The sequence below is a fragment of the Rattus norvegicus genome, chromosome 2, assembly GCF_036323735.1.
Source record: "Rattus norvegicus strain BN/NHsdMcwi chromosome 2, GRCr8, whole genome shotgun sequence".
NCBI lineage: Eukaryota > Metazoa > Chordata > Mammalia > Rodentia > Muridae > Rattus > Rattus norvegicus.
The window spans coordinates 199,233,926-199,250,342 of record NC_086020.1 but is presented as its reverse complement, the minus strand read 5'-3'; the positions used below and the strand labels follow the sequence as shown (position 1 = coordinate 199,250,342).

The window sequence follows — 16,417 nt, the reverse complement described above, 5'->3', positions numbered from 1 at the left end:
GCCCGCCATCTTGTTCCCAGGGGCAGTTGGCGGAAGAGATCGAGCTCCTTGGCTGCCCGTTCTGCCTTGCGTCTGGACTTCTCGCAGCCTGTGTTTGGTGTCCGTCTTGAGCCCGGGGTCCTTGTGTCGGCGTCCCAGTTGCAGTCCCTCGCTCGGCTGGGGCACAACGCGGCGGGCTCTTTGCCCCGACGGCCTTCCATGGAGTAGGTCCAGGACCGTTGTCCCGAAGAGCGCGATCGAGCTTGGCCCCCCTCCTCCCGCCCTCCTTCCTGCCGCGGCAACATGGCTAACAACAGCCCCGCGCTGACCGGCAACTCGCAACCGCAGCACCAGGCGGCTGCGGCCGTGGTCCAGCAGCAGCAGCAGTGTGGCGGCGGCGGCGCCACCAAGCCGGCGGTGTCGGGCAAGCAGGGCAATGTGCTGCCGCTGTGGGGCAATGAGAAGACCATGAACCTCAACCCCATGATCCTCACCAACATCCTGTCGTCGCCTTACTTCAAAGTGCAGCTCTACGAGCTCAAGACCTACCACGAGGTGGTGGACGAGATCTACTTTAAGGTACGCATCCTCTAGGCCTCGTGTTGGGGGTAAGTTCGCCAGAGCGGGTTGTCGGATGCCGTGGATGCGCCCCCTTTCCCTCCCTCCTGAGACCTGAGGATTTGGGGGAGGGGGAAAGTTGGCGGAGGGAGAAGCGAGGCTTGGGGATGGTTTGGGACGGGTCGGGCTAGGGTCGCCCTCTTTTTCCTTTTCAGGTTTTGTTTTTTGTTCTGCTTTTTTTTTTTTCTTTTAATAGCCGGGCGATCCCGCCACAATCGATCTTTAACCTACCACAACCTCCTGCCTATCTCTAGGGAGCTGTTGGGCAAGAATTCTAGGGGAGAGGAGAAAAGTAATACCAGAAGCCTGTCCAACTTCACCATTTAAAAAATGACTCCTTTTTACCTGTGTCGACTAAGCACTAACTTGGTGCTTCTGCTGCTGCCCCTCGGGCCAGCGGAATTACTGAAGTAATTACTTCAATGTCGGCCTCGTGTTCTTCGTTAAACTCCAATCCAGACAGAAATTGGCCAGTGAGTGTGTCGGGTGGGCTGGAAGGGTTGAGGGTGGCGTGGTGTGCCAGGGCAAAGAGGTGTACAGAAGGCCTGGAAATTTTTCCCAGTAGGAAGTCAGGAGTCTGAGGTCTCAGCTACCTGTGCATTGGGCATAATTAGAATGATCTGGGCCCTGGGCTTCTGCGGCAGGGTCGGTGCTGGCTTGGCTGTGCTGGGGAGCTCACCTGGCGCCTCCTCACTGCACTCTTGTCTCAGTTCTTGTTTCGTTAGCAGGATTGACTCAGTCTTGCAGCGAGGCTCGGAGCAGCCCAGGGTCGCAGGTAGAGGTATGCACTATTAATCATGCTCAATCGCCATAAATGCATTTCCCTGGTTAAATGAATGGCTAATTAGGTTTATTTTTCTGTTTGGTTTTGGGCCATTGATTTTGGTCTCACTAACTAGATTCTCCACTTCCCTACAAATTAGGTAGTTTAAAAAATACCTTCCAGGCCTCCGAGGTTAATTTATATTTTAATGAGTATTAATAGTCTTAATGTCTTCAAGCATTTTCGCTAGAACTTGTAAAATTAAACACATCCATTTTTTTCTTGTCTTGACTCTTAGAAATTTGAGACAGACCAGATAAGATATTTAAACATACACGTGGAGATGTTAACAAAAAGAGATTCTGTATACTTTAATTTTCTCCCAGCTACTCATTTAGGTTAATGAGAGATTTTTGAGGTACTAATTGCACTTAAAGACCTTTTAACTTTGGATATGTAGAATATACACGTGCTCTTGGTGTTCTCTTACAAAAGCTTTTAAGTAGGTGTAACTAATACTGTGAAGTAGTTTTTTAAATTAGCTTTTACAAGGGAAGGCCTTTTCATTGTGAGGGTAGCATGGCAGATGATGATTACATTTATGTATGCAGTTGGCTTTGAAAACTTGGGGCCCTGCACCTTTGTGACAGGTTATTTTAAATAGAGACTAATATTTCAAGTTAATTTCAAATGTATTTTGAAAAACTTATTCCATTAAAAAGTATGTTTAAATTCCTTTTTAAAACTAAAGGGGGGAGGTTGGAGAGATGCCCCATGGACTAAGCACTTTTGCCTTTGCAGAGGACCTAAGTTCAGTTTCCACCATCCATATTGGGCAGGTAACAAACATCTGTATCCCCAGTTCCAGGGATCAGTCAGACCCTTCTGAGCTCCACAGACCCACACATGGATGTAATTAAAAGTAAAATAATAAAATACGACTGAAAACTTAGGAAATTTCTTTGGATCACATAGTCTTTGAAATGTATAGGCTTCCAGCTTTATACTGCATGCCCTCCCTTGGGCACCCTTTAAGGACTAGAACCTGTTGTGGTTCAGTGGTAAGTTGGTGCAGCACTTATCAAACACAGACGGCCAAGGTTCAGTCCCCATCACTGGGGGCTGGGTGGGATGTGATTTACACAGTATGTTTGTTGGGAACAGGAAAAAAACTCCTTGAGCTGAGAGTACAACAATGTTGTGCTTCAGTTTAAATGGTTGGTTGGTTGATTTTGCTTGTCTAAAGACACTGAAAGTATAAAGTGTTACTGTGTATGGGCGGAAATAAAGAGCGGGGTTTATTTAAGAAACAAAAACTGGTCTAATATTTTAAGCTTATCTCTCTAGTGTCATCTTTTTGCTATTTTTAGGTAAAGCTGTTTTCATAGGGTACTCCCTGTTGATTCTATTTGGTATATATTAATGACTTCACACTTAACCTTTTAACAGTTTATACTCTGGGTTTGCAGTTGGGCTGAAAATAAAGTACGATTTTAATCTTTAATTAAATATTTAATTAGGAATTAATTGATCCAGGTGAAAAATAAGAAAATGTCCCAAGATTGGTGTGATAGTAATCCAAGCCAGCCTAGTCTAAGTGAGATCCAGGCTGCCAAGGCTACAGAGTGAGACCCCATCTCACACCCACCTCCCTGCCAGCCACCCCAGGCCTTAAACCAGCCCTTCCTGCCTGTCCAAAGCCCTAAAAATAAACTTCATATTTTTTGTAATGTGTATTTAATTTACCATAAAACTCTACTGTTAAGGAGATTTAGAGATTTTTTTTCCCTTAAATTGAGAACTTCTGATTTTTTAGTAATACAAAAAGTAAAATGGTACCAGATAATACTTGCTGCAAGTTTAGGAACTGTAGAAATTTTGTTACCTTCACATAGATATGACCTGTCTATAAAGCTAATTTAATGACCTGTCTGCTTTGAAAGCATGCCAGGGTTTTACTGACTGCTCTAACTTTGTTGGTGTTGAGTCTGAGCAGTTTTCCCAAAGATGCTGTGTGTACTTAGTGTGTGAGTCCAGGATGGTGGTGAATGGCGCCCACACAGTGGCACAGCACTTGGGAGGAGTTGCTCTTAGGAACTGAGTTCACTGTAGTTTCAGAATCCGAACGTTTGTTGTCTTCCTCTTTTCTATTTTCAGGTCACGCATGTTGAGCCATGGGAGAAGGGGAGCAGGAAAACTGCTGGCCAGACGGGGATGTGCGGAGGGGTAAGTAGAAGTACGTGCATTTTTTTTTCCAGTTTTTCTGTCTGCTAAGTTTATAGGAACGCTAAGTATCCTTAGATATTCAAACACTGATTCATTGGCTGATCTCGGAATTTTTCAAAAGTTCAAAACTCAGGTCTCCATTGAATCGGGTTAGGAAACGCATTGGATTTTATGTCTGCTTATAATTGTAGATTATGGTGGTTGATAACACATCAAAAAATGGGTATTAAGTATCTGCTTAATTTTTTATTAACTATGTTTCCCTTTAAAGGTTCGAGGCGTTGGAACAGGAGGCATTGTTTCTACGGCATTTTGCCTCCTGTACAAATTATTTACCCTGAAGTTAACTCGAAAGCAAGTGATGGGTCTCATAACACATACAGACTCTCCATATATCAGAGCCCTTGGATTTATGTATATAAGGTATGCATGTGTTTATTTACATATTTAAATAAATACTTTATTTTTGTTCTTATAAACTCAATAGGTTTCTTGTTATGATTTTAGGTATACACAACCCCCTACAGACCTGTGGGACTGGTTCGAGTCCTTCCTTGATGATGAGGAGGTATGTCAGCAAGGGTAATCGTCAGCTTTCTTCTGACTACTCTGCTCTTACACTTCTATTTGTTGGCAGTTTAATGTCTCAATTTCTGTGCATTTATTTCAGTTGTATTTTTGGGATTAGTATCCTTTTGCTAAGATTTGATGACTTTTCTGTGCTAGGTTAAAATTTTAAGTTATTTTAATATATTTTAAGAGTTAGTATGTTCTAATAACTTCAATGATAACTTTTTCTCTCCCAAATTAAAGTCTGTATTGTGCTGATCCTAACTCCTATGCTGATGGTGGCTTTCTGATAGGCGACATGCACTGCTGTGACTGTCGGATTTTAAATCCCTTTAACAGTGTTTTGTTTTTACTGTGACCTTTTTCAAACAGCAATGTTTATATTTGCGTATAAGTATAGGCTTAGAAAGAGTTTAGATTAACTTAAATACCCTAACAGTTATACCTGTCCAGAGCAAGAAAGTATTGATTCTTTTCCCTTTTTCTTTTAAGCTAGATACTCAGTGTTACTTGGGTCAGTCTCAAACCTGTAATCTTCCTGTTTCAGCCTCCTGAGTAGCTAGGATTACAAACAGGATTTACCACCATGCCTGGCTAATTCTAGCTCTCAGTGACTATACCAAGACTAGGCTTAACATTTTAAAAACCTAACCTCCTAGTAGCATGTCTTTAGCTCTGGGCTTGATCCCAACACTGCAGAAAAACATTTCTTTTCCTTAAATTAGCGATTTAGATTTTGAGGCTAAATCTAGTCACCGTCTTAAGACAAGATGAGCAAAGATTAAAGTCATATTGAAATTAGACCCATATTAATTTACTTATTGACGACTATAGAGGATCAACATATACTCAATTACGGGCTTCATTATCCTTGCATCTACTTTTATCACTAATTTGTAATTCAGAGTTTATACAGTAGAATTAAACTGCTTCTGTGAGTTCAAACAAAAGTCTGTTTGGTGCTTACTGTGGCACATCTCTAATCCCAGCACCTAGGAAGCAGAGGCAGATGGATTGCTGAGGTCCAGACCAAACTGGTCCACATAGTAAATTTCAGGCCACCCAGAGTTACATAATGAGACCGTGTCTCAAATTCTTTTTCATTTGAACACATCCATCTAATAAAAATTTCATTTTTATTATATGCCCACCTTAAAAAAACCTCACTAATGTAGACATAGGAGAACCATTTTGAGACAAGGTCTTGTTTAACTCAGGTTGACCTCAGACTAGCTGAGAAAGGCCTCTACTACTGATCCTCTGTCTCTGTTCCCTAGTACTTTGCCCAAAGACGGTTAAAATTTTTTTCCTGTCCTGTTTTGGCCTGTTTACCAAGCTGTCTGTTAATTCAAAAGATCCAGAAAGTGTTTGAGGTAAAATCCTAATTGTTAAACTTTTCTCCTATTTTCATGACTTTTTTTCCTAAAGATTAAAACACTTCAAAAAGGCATGTCAATTTACAATTGTTCTTAGGTTTCTGAATGCTTCTAATTTCTCTGTTCTTTATTGTGTTTGCAAGCCTGAGGTCCTCTATTTGAGCTAACCTATGTTTTCTTCTTTAGATATCTGCAGCGATTATATTTGGAAATACTGTATATCTGAACACTTAAATGTGTGTGAGTGCAAGCAGTTTTACCTTTAGCTCTTGTTTTCCTGTTTAGATAACAAATCTCACTTTCCTTGTGTGCTTGCACTATAGGTTTGGGACTGACAATAGCTGACTAACATGTCCTGAGCTGTGAGAGGGCATAGCAAGAAGGCCTTCATGCGGTAATGACCCTTTTCAGAGACAATGGTCATCATGGATTATGCGTTTCCAATTATTTGTTCATTTATTTATTTTGTACATAACTTTAAATTAGAAACCTCACTGCTTCATGGCAGTTGGTTTGCTATTGCTTCCGGTTTTAGCAGGGCTTCATTTTATATTGAGCTGTTAAAAGATAACCTTTAGACAGGAATGATTTGAAAAGTAGTCCCTACATAGCTAGGTTCAGCACTAGGTATGTGTGCAAATGTATCCTCAAGTGTAGGTATGTGAAATGTCATTTTAACCCACTTGTTCCACATAGTTTAGCAATGCAAGGGGCTTTTCCAGATTTTTTGTTAATGAGTAGGCCAGGTCCCTTTATGCCCGAGAGGCTGCAGGCTTTGTTTTCACCTGCATGTATCCAGTTAGCCGGAATAGTCTTCATTCATTACCAGATTAGGATACACGAATTGAGATTTTTGTTAGTTTTTTTTAATAGTTGATTCCAAAGATGGTAAAAAAAAAATTTTTTTTAAGTGTTCATGTATATGTTGAAGTGCCTTTTTTTTTTGTAACCGGTAGGGTATCTTTATGTTTCATAGGACCTAGATGTGAAAGCTGGTGGAGGCTGTGTAATGACCATTGGAGAGATGCTTCGTTCTTTTCTCACAAAGCTCGAGTGGTTTTCTACTTTGTTTCCAAGAATTCCAGTTCCAGTTCAGAAGAATATTGATCAGCAGATTAAAACTCGACCTAGGAAAATCAAGAAAGACGGAAAGGAAGGTGTTGAGGAAATAGACAGACATATTGAGAGACGGCGGTCCAGGTAATGTCCAGTACATTATTTTAATTTACCTATACAAAGTTCTTAGGAGAATGTAGTGTTCCTTTTGTTTCTCAGACCTCCTAAAATAATGAGAGCAGTTACATTACTGTACACGTGCATGCCAGGCAAGCACTCTACCACAAGACCTACCATCCAAAGGGTAATTATATTAGGTGTGTGTGGTAAGACAATGAGATGTTTGTGGTATGTTTGGTTGGTTCGTGTATGTTGAGTGCTAGGGAGTATTTGTGGTAGAATGTCAACCCCAATGACATAAGGACGTACCAGGTAGGTGTTCCACTGAGCTACAAGTATCCCAGCCCTTCCAGTGTTTGGTTTATTTCAGTTTCTGCCTTTCCCCTTAGATCTCCAAGAAGATCACTGAGCCCACGGAGGTCTCCAAGAAGATCAAGAAGCAGAAGTCATCACCGGGACGGTCATGGATCTTCTAGTTTCGACAGAGAATTAGAGAGAGAGAAAGAACGCCAACGACTAGAGCGGGAAGCCAAAGAGAGAGAGAAAGAAAGGCGAAGATCTCGAAGCCTTGATCGGGGCTTAGACCGCAGGCGGAGCCGCAGTCGGGAGAGGCACAGAAGTCGCAGTCGCAGTCGTGATAGGAAAGGGGATAGAAGAGACAGGGATCGGGAAAGAGAGAAAGAAAATGAGAGAGGTCGAAGACGAGACCGGGATTATGATAAGGATAGAGGCAATGACCGAGAAAGGGACAGGGAGAGATCAAGAGAGCGCTCCAAGGAGCAAAGAAGTAGGGGTGAGGGAGAAGAGAAAAAGCACAAAGAAGACAAGGAGGACAGACGACACAGAGATGACAAAAAAGAGTCCAAGAAAAAACACAGCAGAAGTAGAAGCAGAGAGAGGAAACACAGAAGTAGGAGTAGAAGCAGAAATGCAGGGAAGCGGAGCAGGAGCAGGAGCAAGGACAAGGCAAGCAAACATAAAAACGAAAGCAAGGAGAAGTCAAATAAAAGAAGCAGAAGTGGCAGTCAAGGAAGAACTGGCAGTGTTGAGAAGAGAAAACGAGAACACAGCCCTAGCAGAGAGAAGTCTAGAAAGCGCAGCAGGAGCCAAGACCGTTCCCACAAGAGAGATCATGATAGCAAGGACCAGTCAGACAGACAGGATCATCAGAGAAGCCAGAGTGTAGAGCCAGAAAGCCAAGAAAAAGAACATAAAAACAAAGATGAGACTGTGTGAAGATTTTGTAAAATTGGATCACATTGAATCCTATAAATGTTGATTAAATTCTGCTTTTCCCCCCCCCCAGTTGAGGTTGTGCAGTAGTTATGCACTCTGAGCTCCCTGTAGGCTGTTTTCTTTTGTGTAGGAAGTGCCTTTGTAATCCCATTGAGCATTGATGTTTCCACCCAGTTGAGTTGACACATAATGCACAGATTGTTCTTGCATTTTTGTTTGTTTTTAAAATGTACAGTGTGTACATACGTCCTGAAAATGTTTTAATTCCTTCGGCATGGTTGCCATGTTGGTTAAATTTGTATAAGGCAATAAACTGCCACTAATTCTATTTTTGTTTTGTAGGTGTGAGATTATGGTTGTGTACTGAAGTTAGCATGGCTGTGCTTTTCATAATAGAATGCTAAAAACTTTGGGAATGGATCTTGGATGTTTGCTTTAGGAGAATTATGTTTTTCAGTATACATGAAGGCAACAGTTGTAGGGTTAACATTCTTGTCCACTGTATATTACCTTGGAAGCTCTTGTTAATATGTTATTATTCTCCACAGTTAATGTTAGAAAGAATTTATAAGAGGTTTAAATTAGGCTGTGATTTGATCAAAAGTCCTTTTAGCATTCTACCTCAAAGGGACACTGTTAGTATGCCTAAAATTTATTTACTTTTTACAATGTGCTTCTCCCCCGCCCCTTGAATTCTTTCTCAGATTTTAAAAATACTATATTAAAATGTGTAAAGCCTGGCATTGTAGCAGCCCTATACTAACCAGTGCTGGGAGAGGGTGGGGCACATGAGTAGAGAAGCATTCAAGCCTCAAGCTTCCAAAGCATTTTTATAAATGGAGAATACTTAAATTATGAAACAGCTTGATATAGTATCCTTTTTTAAGAATTCAAAACTTTTTTTATTGATAATGAAGATTGCTGTTTGAGTTTTTAAACTTAATCTAGGACAGAAATATTAATAGTAATGCAGTGCTGCGTTATTTAAGACTATCAGCAAATTATTTGATAGATTGTTCTTATGACTTGTATTCTGATTTCAGAAAACCATCATGAGTGTGGAATAAATACTGGATTAAATCCTTTATCCTGGGTGTTGGCTTCCCCCCCATTTGTTAACATTTAAAGAAAATTGTGGAAACTGATAAAATGTCAGCAGTTTTCTGTAGAGGTTATCTTGAGCAAAAGTGATTTAAAAAATAACACATTGCTCAGCCTGTAAAGGTGCTTACCACCCAGCCAAACCTGAGTTCCTCCCTGGGCTAGGAGAAAGCTGACCGCAATACTATCTCGTGGTATACACGTGTGCCTCTGTAAACAGTCTTTTAATCTTTGTAGGTTGGAAGTAGATGTGCTATGCTGGTACTTAACTATAATCTTAATGGCACTTTCTCTCTTGGGGGGGGGTTGGGTGTTTTTTCTGTTGCAGGGGCTCTTTTGTCCACAACATAAAGTTTTCTCTTGAAAGCTTTTTTTTGGGGGGGGGGTTCTTTTTTTTTCGGAGCTGGGGACCGAACCCAGGGCCTTGCGCTTCCTAGGTAAGCGCTCTACCACTGAGCTAAATCCCCAGCCCCGAAAGCTTTAAAACGTATGTATTTAGGACAAAAAATAGAGGACCAAAGTGATAGGTTTTGTCAGGATCAAAAACGGGCGACCATTGGTATTCCTGTTATGGTTTAGGGTTTGTCTTGACTCATCAGGCATTTGATTAAAAATCCCTCAGGAGACATTTGTACCACTTCTAAGAAAGATCTCTAAGGGAAATACTCCAGTTAAAATGCTGCACTTTTTAAAAAAAAGTCTCATTTCAAAGTTAAGCAACTAGTCTGTTACAACCAAAGTTACAGAAATAGGCCCAGCAAGGCAGTCAGTGGATGCTGCCACGTCTGCTGAGTAATCTTGGAGCCCAGGTAGAGAGCAGAAGCCTGCATGTGTCCTCTAGGCACACAGTTATTGCCACATACTACAACAGAATTTTAGGGAAATTGGAAAACCATTAAGTGTATTAACTCAGGTTTATTTTCATTTCCCCCTTAGAGTTGATGGCTAATCTAACCCTGGCTACATGGTAGGCAGATGTCCTCCAAGCTGTGTTGTCAGCCTTCGAGCACTCCTTCACTACATTTGAAGTGTTCAGTACTGTAGGCAGACTTTAGAGAGTGGCTTCCTGTGACTGAGATTTCATTCATCATTTCTTGGGATCTGGGGAAGTTGAAGGACTGCTTTTTTTAGTAGAGTTCAGTATAGATCTGGGCATGGGGGTGCATGCCTTTAATCCCAGCCTGGGGAGATCTTGCAGATCTTGCCTAGATTAGAGGTTGATAGCACTGTTGGTCTTCAAGTATCTATAGCCCTTCGATCTCCAAGACTTCTTCTGGCATGTGCAGGTGTTCTTAGAAACCAGAGGTTGGTTCCCTGGGGCTGCACTAGAGCTGACATGGAAGACTGGAAGTGCACCCTGCATGCAGCTCCTGAACTGTGTGTAGCCCCTTCGTGGTCACCCCTAACATCCTAAACACATGAAAGTAAATGTTGGCTTGTTGAATAAATGCAGAAGTCTTGTCAGGACTGGAGAGATGGCTCAGCAGTTAAGAGCACTGACTGCTCTTCCAGAGGTCCTGAGTTGAATTCCCAGCAACCACATGGTGGCTTATAGCCATCTATGATGGGATCTGATGCCTGGCACCACGCAGGTGGACGAGCAGATAGAGCACTCATTAAAATTTTTTTAAAGTTCTGTGCTTGTCCTGTCTTAGAAGCTGATGTCACCAGTGTCCTAAATTACCAGCAAGGCAGCCAGTCTTAACTACTAAACATTTTACCCAAACACACTTCTCTGGCCACCCATATCCCTCCTGTGCCAAGTTTTGCCAAGCTGTGTATGGGAACCACTGCTAATTTTCAGACACCTGTTTCTGTATTGTCCCCAAATCCACCCTTCAAAAGTGTGATCTGCAGTTGGCCATTCCACACATTGTTCTGACAACAGAAGGCAGCAGGAGAGGAGACCTAGTTCCTGTTCAACTGCACTGTGCAGGTGCTCAGCTTAGGGTACCCGGTTCCACTCAGCCATCGAAGTTCAGCGGCATCTCAAAAAGTAAGCAGAATGTCCAGTAATTCTATAGGAACTTCGGCAAGGCTTGCTCCAGCATGCAGGTTTCAGTAACGTGACAGCTAATGGGGGGGGGGGTGGTGGTGGCAAATCTAGTATGTTTTAATCCATTGAAAGGATCAAGTCTGTTTGCTCCTAAAACGTAAAGCCTTAGCTATTTTGTAATGTACCTGTTTTTTATGTTTTTTTTTTTTTTGTTGGTTTTTTTTTTGTTTGTTTTGTTTTGTTTTTTTCCCCGGAGCTGGGGACCGAACCCAGGGCCTTGCGCTTGCTAGGCAAGTGCTCTACCACTGAGCTAAATCCCCAACCCCCACCTTTCTCTTTTAAACAGGTAAGGGGGGAAAAACCAACAAACCATAAAAACAACTGACCCCATACTTTATAAGCAAAAGGCCAGAAAGATGTTTTTTAATGCACAAAGCAAAATAAGACAAAATGCCATTGCATTTTGTGCTAGCCCACTGCTGCTGGGCAGGGGAGTCTACCCTTAAGTGTGGTTAATATTCCCACTGAGACACTGAAGGGAGGTTTTTGTGTGTTTGTGCAAGCGGTTGATTGAGATTGCTTCTTGGTCGGGGATGGGAGCTTGTGCCCATTTCCCCTCAGCACTAGGATCCTGTGGCCTAGCTCTTTTTGACACCCAGCTCCAGCCTTCATGTATTAGCAAACAGTGCCACAGCCATAGCCTCTCCAGCAGTGACTCAGTCTTTCTTGGGTCCCAATTTCTTTTTCCTTTAGGATCTCTGCCTCATCTCCAAAGGTAGCAGGACTTCCTTATCATTTCTGTATTCTGTAGTTCTCTATTCTTAGTGATTAATGCTCTGCTGATTGGTTAATGATTCTTTGTATCAAACCTTGTTAACATGTGTTCTCTGTGTCCTGGCTGGACCCTGAGTTACTGTATTCTGACTATACCGGCCATATTGATGCCAGCTCTTATGAACCTTGATGACCTTTGATACAGTCTAGTATAAGGAAGTGTTTGTGCTCAGCTGAGCAAGTTAATAATTGTGCAGGTGAATTAGACCCTACAAGGGTTTGGACTAAGAACAAATTTGTAAGGTTTGGCAGGTGACTTTCAGTGGTGGACTGCTGGCCTGGCATATGCAAGGTCCTGGGTTGAATTCCCAGAAGTGACAAAAAACAAAGAATGGACCAGACTCACATGTAAGAGTGGGCATGTGAAAGAAATCTTAGGACCCAAGTCACCATCCTTGAAGCTCATTTCCTGCTGGCTTTGCCGACTGCGTGGATTTTATTTTGTTTGAGTTTGGGCAATGAATATCCTTGTAATTTCTCTGCTTTCCTTAGGATAAGTCTAGATTTCTCTTCCTTGGAACTAGGAGCCAACTCTTTTTTGTTTTTTGTTTGTTTGTTTGTTTTTTGTTTTACCTCAGCATCAGTCCAAAAAAAATGTCAGTTTCTTGATTTAACCAACCAACCAGAAAGGTTTTAAGTGCCATTCGTTTTCTTTAGAAATGCTCTGCCTGTAGACAGAAGGATTGCTGGAGAGCAAGGCTGTGACTTGGGGCCACTGAAAATATTCCAGCCCTGTAGACAATTTGTGTGTGTGTGCCCCGGGGAACAGACCCAGGTCACTGTGTATCTAAGCAGGTGCTCTACCACTGAGCTGTATCTCTGGTTGGTTGGTTTTGTGGTTTGTTTACTTGTTTTTTGAGACAGGGCCTCACTATGTAGTCCTGGCCTGTAGCTTGCTACATAGGTAAAGCAAGTCTTGAGCTCAAAGAGATCCACCTGCCTCTGTCTCTCCAGGGTGCTGGGATTAAATGCATGCACCCCCACTCCCAGCAATCCTAAACACTTCTTATATATCCCCTAACATCCCCAATGGCAATTTCAAATCTTGACCCTGCCTCCACACTCATTTTCAGACTATCAAGTGGAGTCCTTCACTTCACTACCTTTTTTCCTCCTAACCACAAGATGAGTTGCAGTCACGTCTCTCTTGTCTCTCTTGCCCTCCCTCTCTTCTGTCCATTTCCCTCTATTCTCCCTCTCCCTCTCTCTAAATATCTCTCAACCTCTTACCAGATGCATGAAATTATGTGACCAAAGTATAGCCAAGGGGACGGAAGAAGCCAGAGGAAACTTTAAGAAGTTTCTCTAAATGGGGTGGTGGTGCACACCTTTAATTCCAGCATTCAGTAGGCAGGGGCAGGAGGGTCTCGAGTTCCAGGGTGAGCTGGTTTACCAGGTTAGTTCCAAGACAGTCAGAGCTGCACAGAAAAAAATGTGTATTGGAAAGTCAAAATTTCTCTGGCATTTGACTACTTCTGTGATCTAAAGCTAGGATATGACCATTGAAATGCTCTCTTGGATCAAGAGGACCTCATTTTAGGGATAGCAGACACAGTAAGTGGAGATTGGGTCCCTGGAGATGCCATGGAATTAAACCACATTTCTGGAGGCTCTCAGCATATCTCTCACATCTAGACATGTACATCAAGTAACAAAACAATTTTTCAATTAAAATTAAGAGCATGTTATATAATGTAGTTTTATCATTTCACCCTGCACTCCCTTCCCTAACTCCCAGATTTACACCCACCTCCTTAATCCAGCTTCATATCATAAATTAATTTATTTAGAGATACGAGTTGCTCAGTGTAGCCCTGGCTGGCCTCAAACCCTTAGATCTTGCTGCCTCTGCCTTCTGAATGCAGGGATTAAAGGTCTGGGCCACCACCACTTGGTTCCTTTAAAAAAAAAAAAATCTTATCAACTCCTAGATATGGGGCCATTCATAGAGCATAGTCAGTCTACCAGGTGCCACACTCTTAAAGAAACTGTCCCCTCCATTCCCAAGAGAGCCACCAACTATCCCTAGCTTCTGAGTTATGGTGGGGCTCATGCCTCCTCCACCTCCATGGTGGAGTAGTGACTGGCTTGATCTTGTATAGGCCATGTGCAGACGACCACAACTGTTGAGAGTTCAGGAGTCCTGTGGTCCTGTCATACCCTGGAAGCACTGTTTGATTTTAGTCTTCCCCAACCTAACCTCTGGCTCTTACGATTCTCTGCCCACCTTACATGTTCTCTGAGCTTTGGGCAGGGAGGGGCTGTGTAATGAAGATGTCCCATTTGTGGCCGAGCACTTCTCATGCTCTGGCTCTCTGCACTTTGAGTAGTTAGGAGTTTCTGCACTGACCAACATTCACTGACAAAAAGTCTGAAAGCTGCATTAATCTACAGGTAGACAGAGAATGGAGGGAAAAGCCAAACTTAATTAAGTTTTAATCTTTCATTTCAAATGCTTATATTCAGACACTCTCCTGAGGTTGGCATTGCTGCTGGGGATAGTGTGTATGTGTTGGTTGTCACACTCAGGACCTCACCCTTGTTATCACTGAGTTAAATCAACTGGTCACTTTCAGCATTTCTAGTGTTACCCTTGCACACATAATCCTGTTCAATATGCTCACTTTTGTTGTTCTATTACTGTTGGTTTTGTTTGAGACAAGATCTCAGCAGACAAGACTATATAGTTCAGTCTGGTTTTGAACTCACCACATAGTTAATGATGACCCTGAATTTCTGATTCACCTCTTCCTCTTCTAACACCGCCCTCTAAGTTTTCTGCAGTGATATAGACTGAACGTGTTAGGTAAGCACTCTGTTAACTGAGCCATATCCCTAGCCCAATAGACTCACTCTTGTAGCTGAGCCTGTTTCCTTAGTATCTAAATTTATGTGCTTTCCACTTTGCAGAGTCCTGTTCCTGAAAGTAGGATTCACACAACTGATGATTTTAGCAATTCAAAGCTGTAAAGTGTATTTGTAAAAACAATTGGCACGTGCCATTGCTTCTCACCAGGACCTCTGGAAGAGCAGTCAGCGCTCTTAACCACTGAGCCATTTCTCCAGCCCCCACCCCAACTCATTTCTTTAATCATTGTTTTCCAAGCCACTGTTTTCTCCCTCTGTCCTAAACCTCTTTCCCGCCTTACTTCCTTTAAAACTGATATTCTTCAACTATTATTCTCATCCATTGACCTGGGGAGTACTGCCCTGAGGGTTTTTGGGGTTTTTTTTTTGTTTTTTTGTTTTTCTTTTTCTTTTCTTTTTCTTTTTTTCGGAGCTGGGGACCGAACCCAGGGCCTTGCACTTGCTAGGCAAGTGCTCTACCACTGAGCTAAATCCCCAACCCCTGCCCTGAGGTTTTAATGGTGCCTATAAATTTCAACAGCTATCTTGCTGTCCCTTGGATTTTTTTTTTTTTTCTTCTTGTTTTGATCGTTGACACAGGGATTCAGATATCCTGGACTGGCCTAAAACTAGTTGTGTAGTGAGGCTGGCTTTGAACTCTTGATCCTCCTCCACCCACTTTCCAAGGGCTGGAATTCCAGCTGTGTGCCACCACACTCAGCATGCCATTGGGCATATCCTCCCAGAGAACCCTTGGGTTTTGTCCCCTAATAATCGTGTGGTTTACCAGGGAGTGATGAAACTTGTAGTTGCATAATTAAGTCATGACGGGTGCACCCAGAAGGGGAACATCAGAACTTCCATGTATTCCAGTCTTTCTGAAAGGCTTTACTCCACATGCCCTGACTACAGGCTCAAAGGCCCTGACTACATGTCCTCTCTACAGGCTCAAAGGCAGTGGGACAAAGAGCGTGGACTCAGTGCTCTAACTGGCACACGGCTCCTCACTCATCCTCCCTGTTCCTGCCATAAATAAATCTTTTGGTTTGGGGAGACAGTGTCTAGCCCAGGCTATCCAAAACACATCTTCTGGTGTCTGCTTTCTAAGTGCTGAGATCCAGGTCTGAAGTGTAACATCTGGCTGCCTCTGGCTTTTCATCGTTTGTTTGTTTAGAATAGGATCTCGCAGTGTTCCAGTGTCCTAGGACTCGATTTGTAAACCAGTCTAGCCCCTGAATTTGGAGGTGATCTTACCTCCTAAGTGCTAGGATCACAGGCAAACACTACCAAACCCCAAATAATTCTTGCGGTGCCATCATTCTGCCACTGAATCACCCCCACCCTGCTGCTGTAACTGTTCAGGCCTACATATCCATGAAACAATCTTTCCAATACTGAGACCACCTATTTTCTGACCCCTTGATCTCCAGGACCGTCTTCCCCTCCACCTAACCTCAGTTGTTCTACTGCACCATCACAGAAATGTTCATCATATCAGCTGAAATCGTCCCATCACTCCCATCTTGACAGCCAGTCCCCTAGCCACCAACTTCTTTTTGAAAGTTTCCTACAAATCCATATTGTGCAATCGATCCTCTTCCCCCACCCCCAACCACACTCCAGGGCCCTTCCTCGTTGTGTCCCTCCCACCCCCTGTGAATCTCCTCTGTTCCCATATACTCTTTCACTTCTTCT

The 16,417-nt window shown here is 42.7% G+C and overlaps 1 protein-coding gene across 7 annotated transcripts; it reads left to right on the top strand.

Annotated features, from left to right (window-relative positions):
• Prpf38b (pre-mRNA processing factor 38B) lies at positions 1 to 9,031 on the top strand. Of its 7 annotated transcripts, XM_039102942.2 has the most exons (8): positions 431 to 558; positions 852 to 1,070; positions 1,326 to 1,378; positions 3,518 to 3,586; positions 3,858 to 4,009; positions 4,094 to 4,154; positions 6,509 to 6,732; positions 7,098 to 9,031. In XM_039102942.2, exons 4-8 carry the CDS (start codon positions 3,575 to 3,577, stop codon positions 7,942 to 7,944), a joined length of 1,296 nt encoding a protein of 431 aa, XP_038958870.1. In that variant the 5' UTR covers positions 431 to 558; positions 852 to 1,070; positions 1,326 to 1,378; positions 3,518 to 3,574; the 3' UTR covers positions 7,945 to 9,031. The 7 variants fall into 7 exon arrangements, 5 of the variants coding, with proteins under 5 accessions (XP_063138475.1, NP_001019476.1, XP_006233234.1 ...); XM_006233172.4 differs by lacking the exon at positions 1,326 to 1,378 and having other exon boundaries at positions 429 to 558; XM_039102941.2 differs by lacking the exon at positions 852 to 1,070 and having other exon boundaries at positions 434 to 558.
• Positions 9,032 to 16,417: the final 7,386 nt, after the last annotated feature.

What these genes read in the sequence shown, in the direction of transcription:
- Prpf38b (NM_001024305.2), top strand. Translation starts at nt 283, where the DNA reads ATGGCTAACAACAGCCCCGCGCTGACCGGCAACTCGCAACCGCAGCAC. An exon ending in TGGACGAGATCTACTTTAAG is followed by an intron (nt 559 to 3,517) that starts GTACGCATCCTC and finishes TTCTATTTTCAG; the next exon opens with GTCACGCATGTTGAGCCATG. An exon ending in ATTGAGAGACGGCGGTCCAG is followed by an intron (nt 6,733 to 7,097) that starts GTAATGTCCAGT and finishes CTTTCCCCTTAG; the next exon opens with ATCTCCAAGAAGATCACTGA.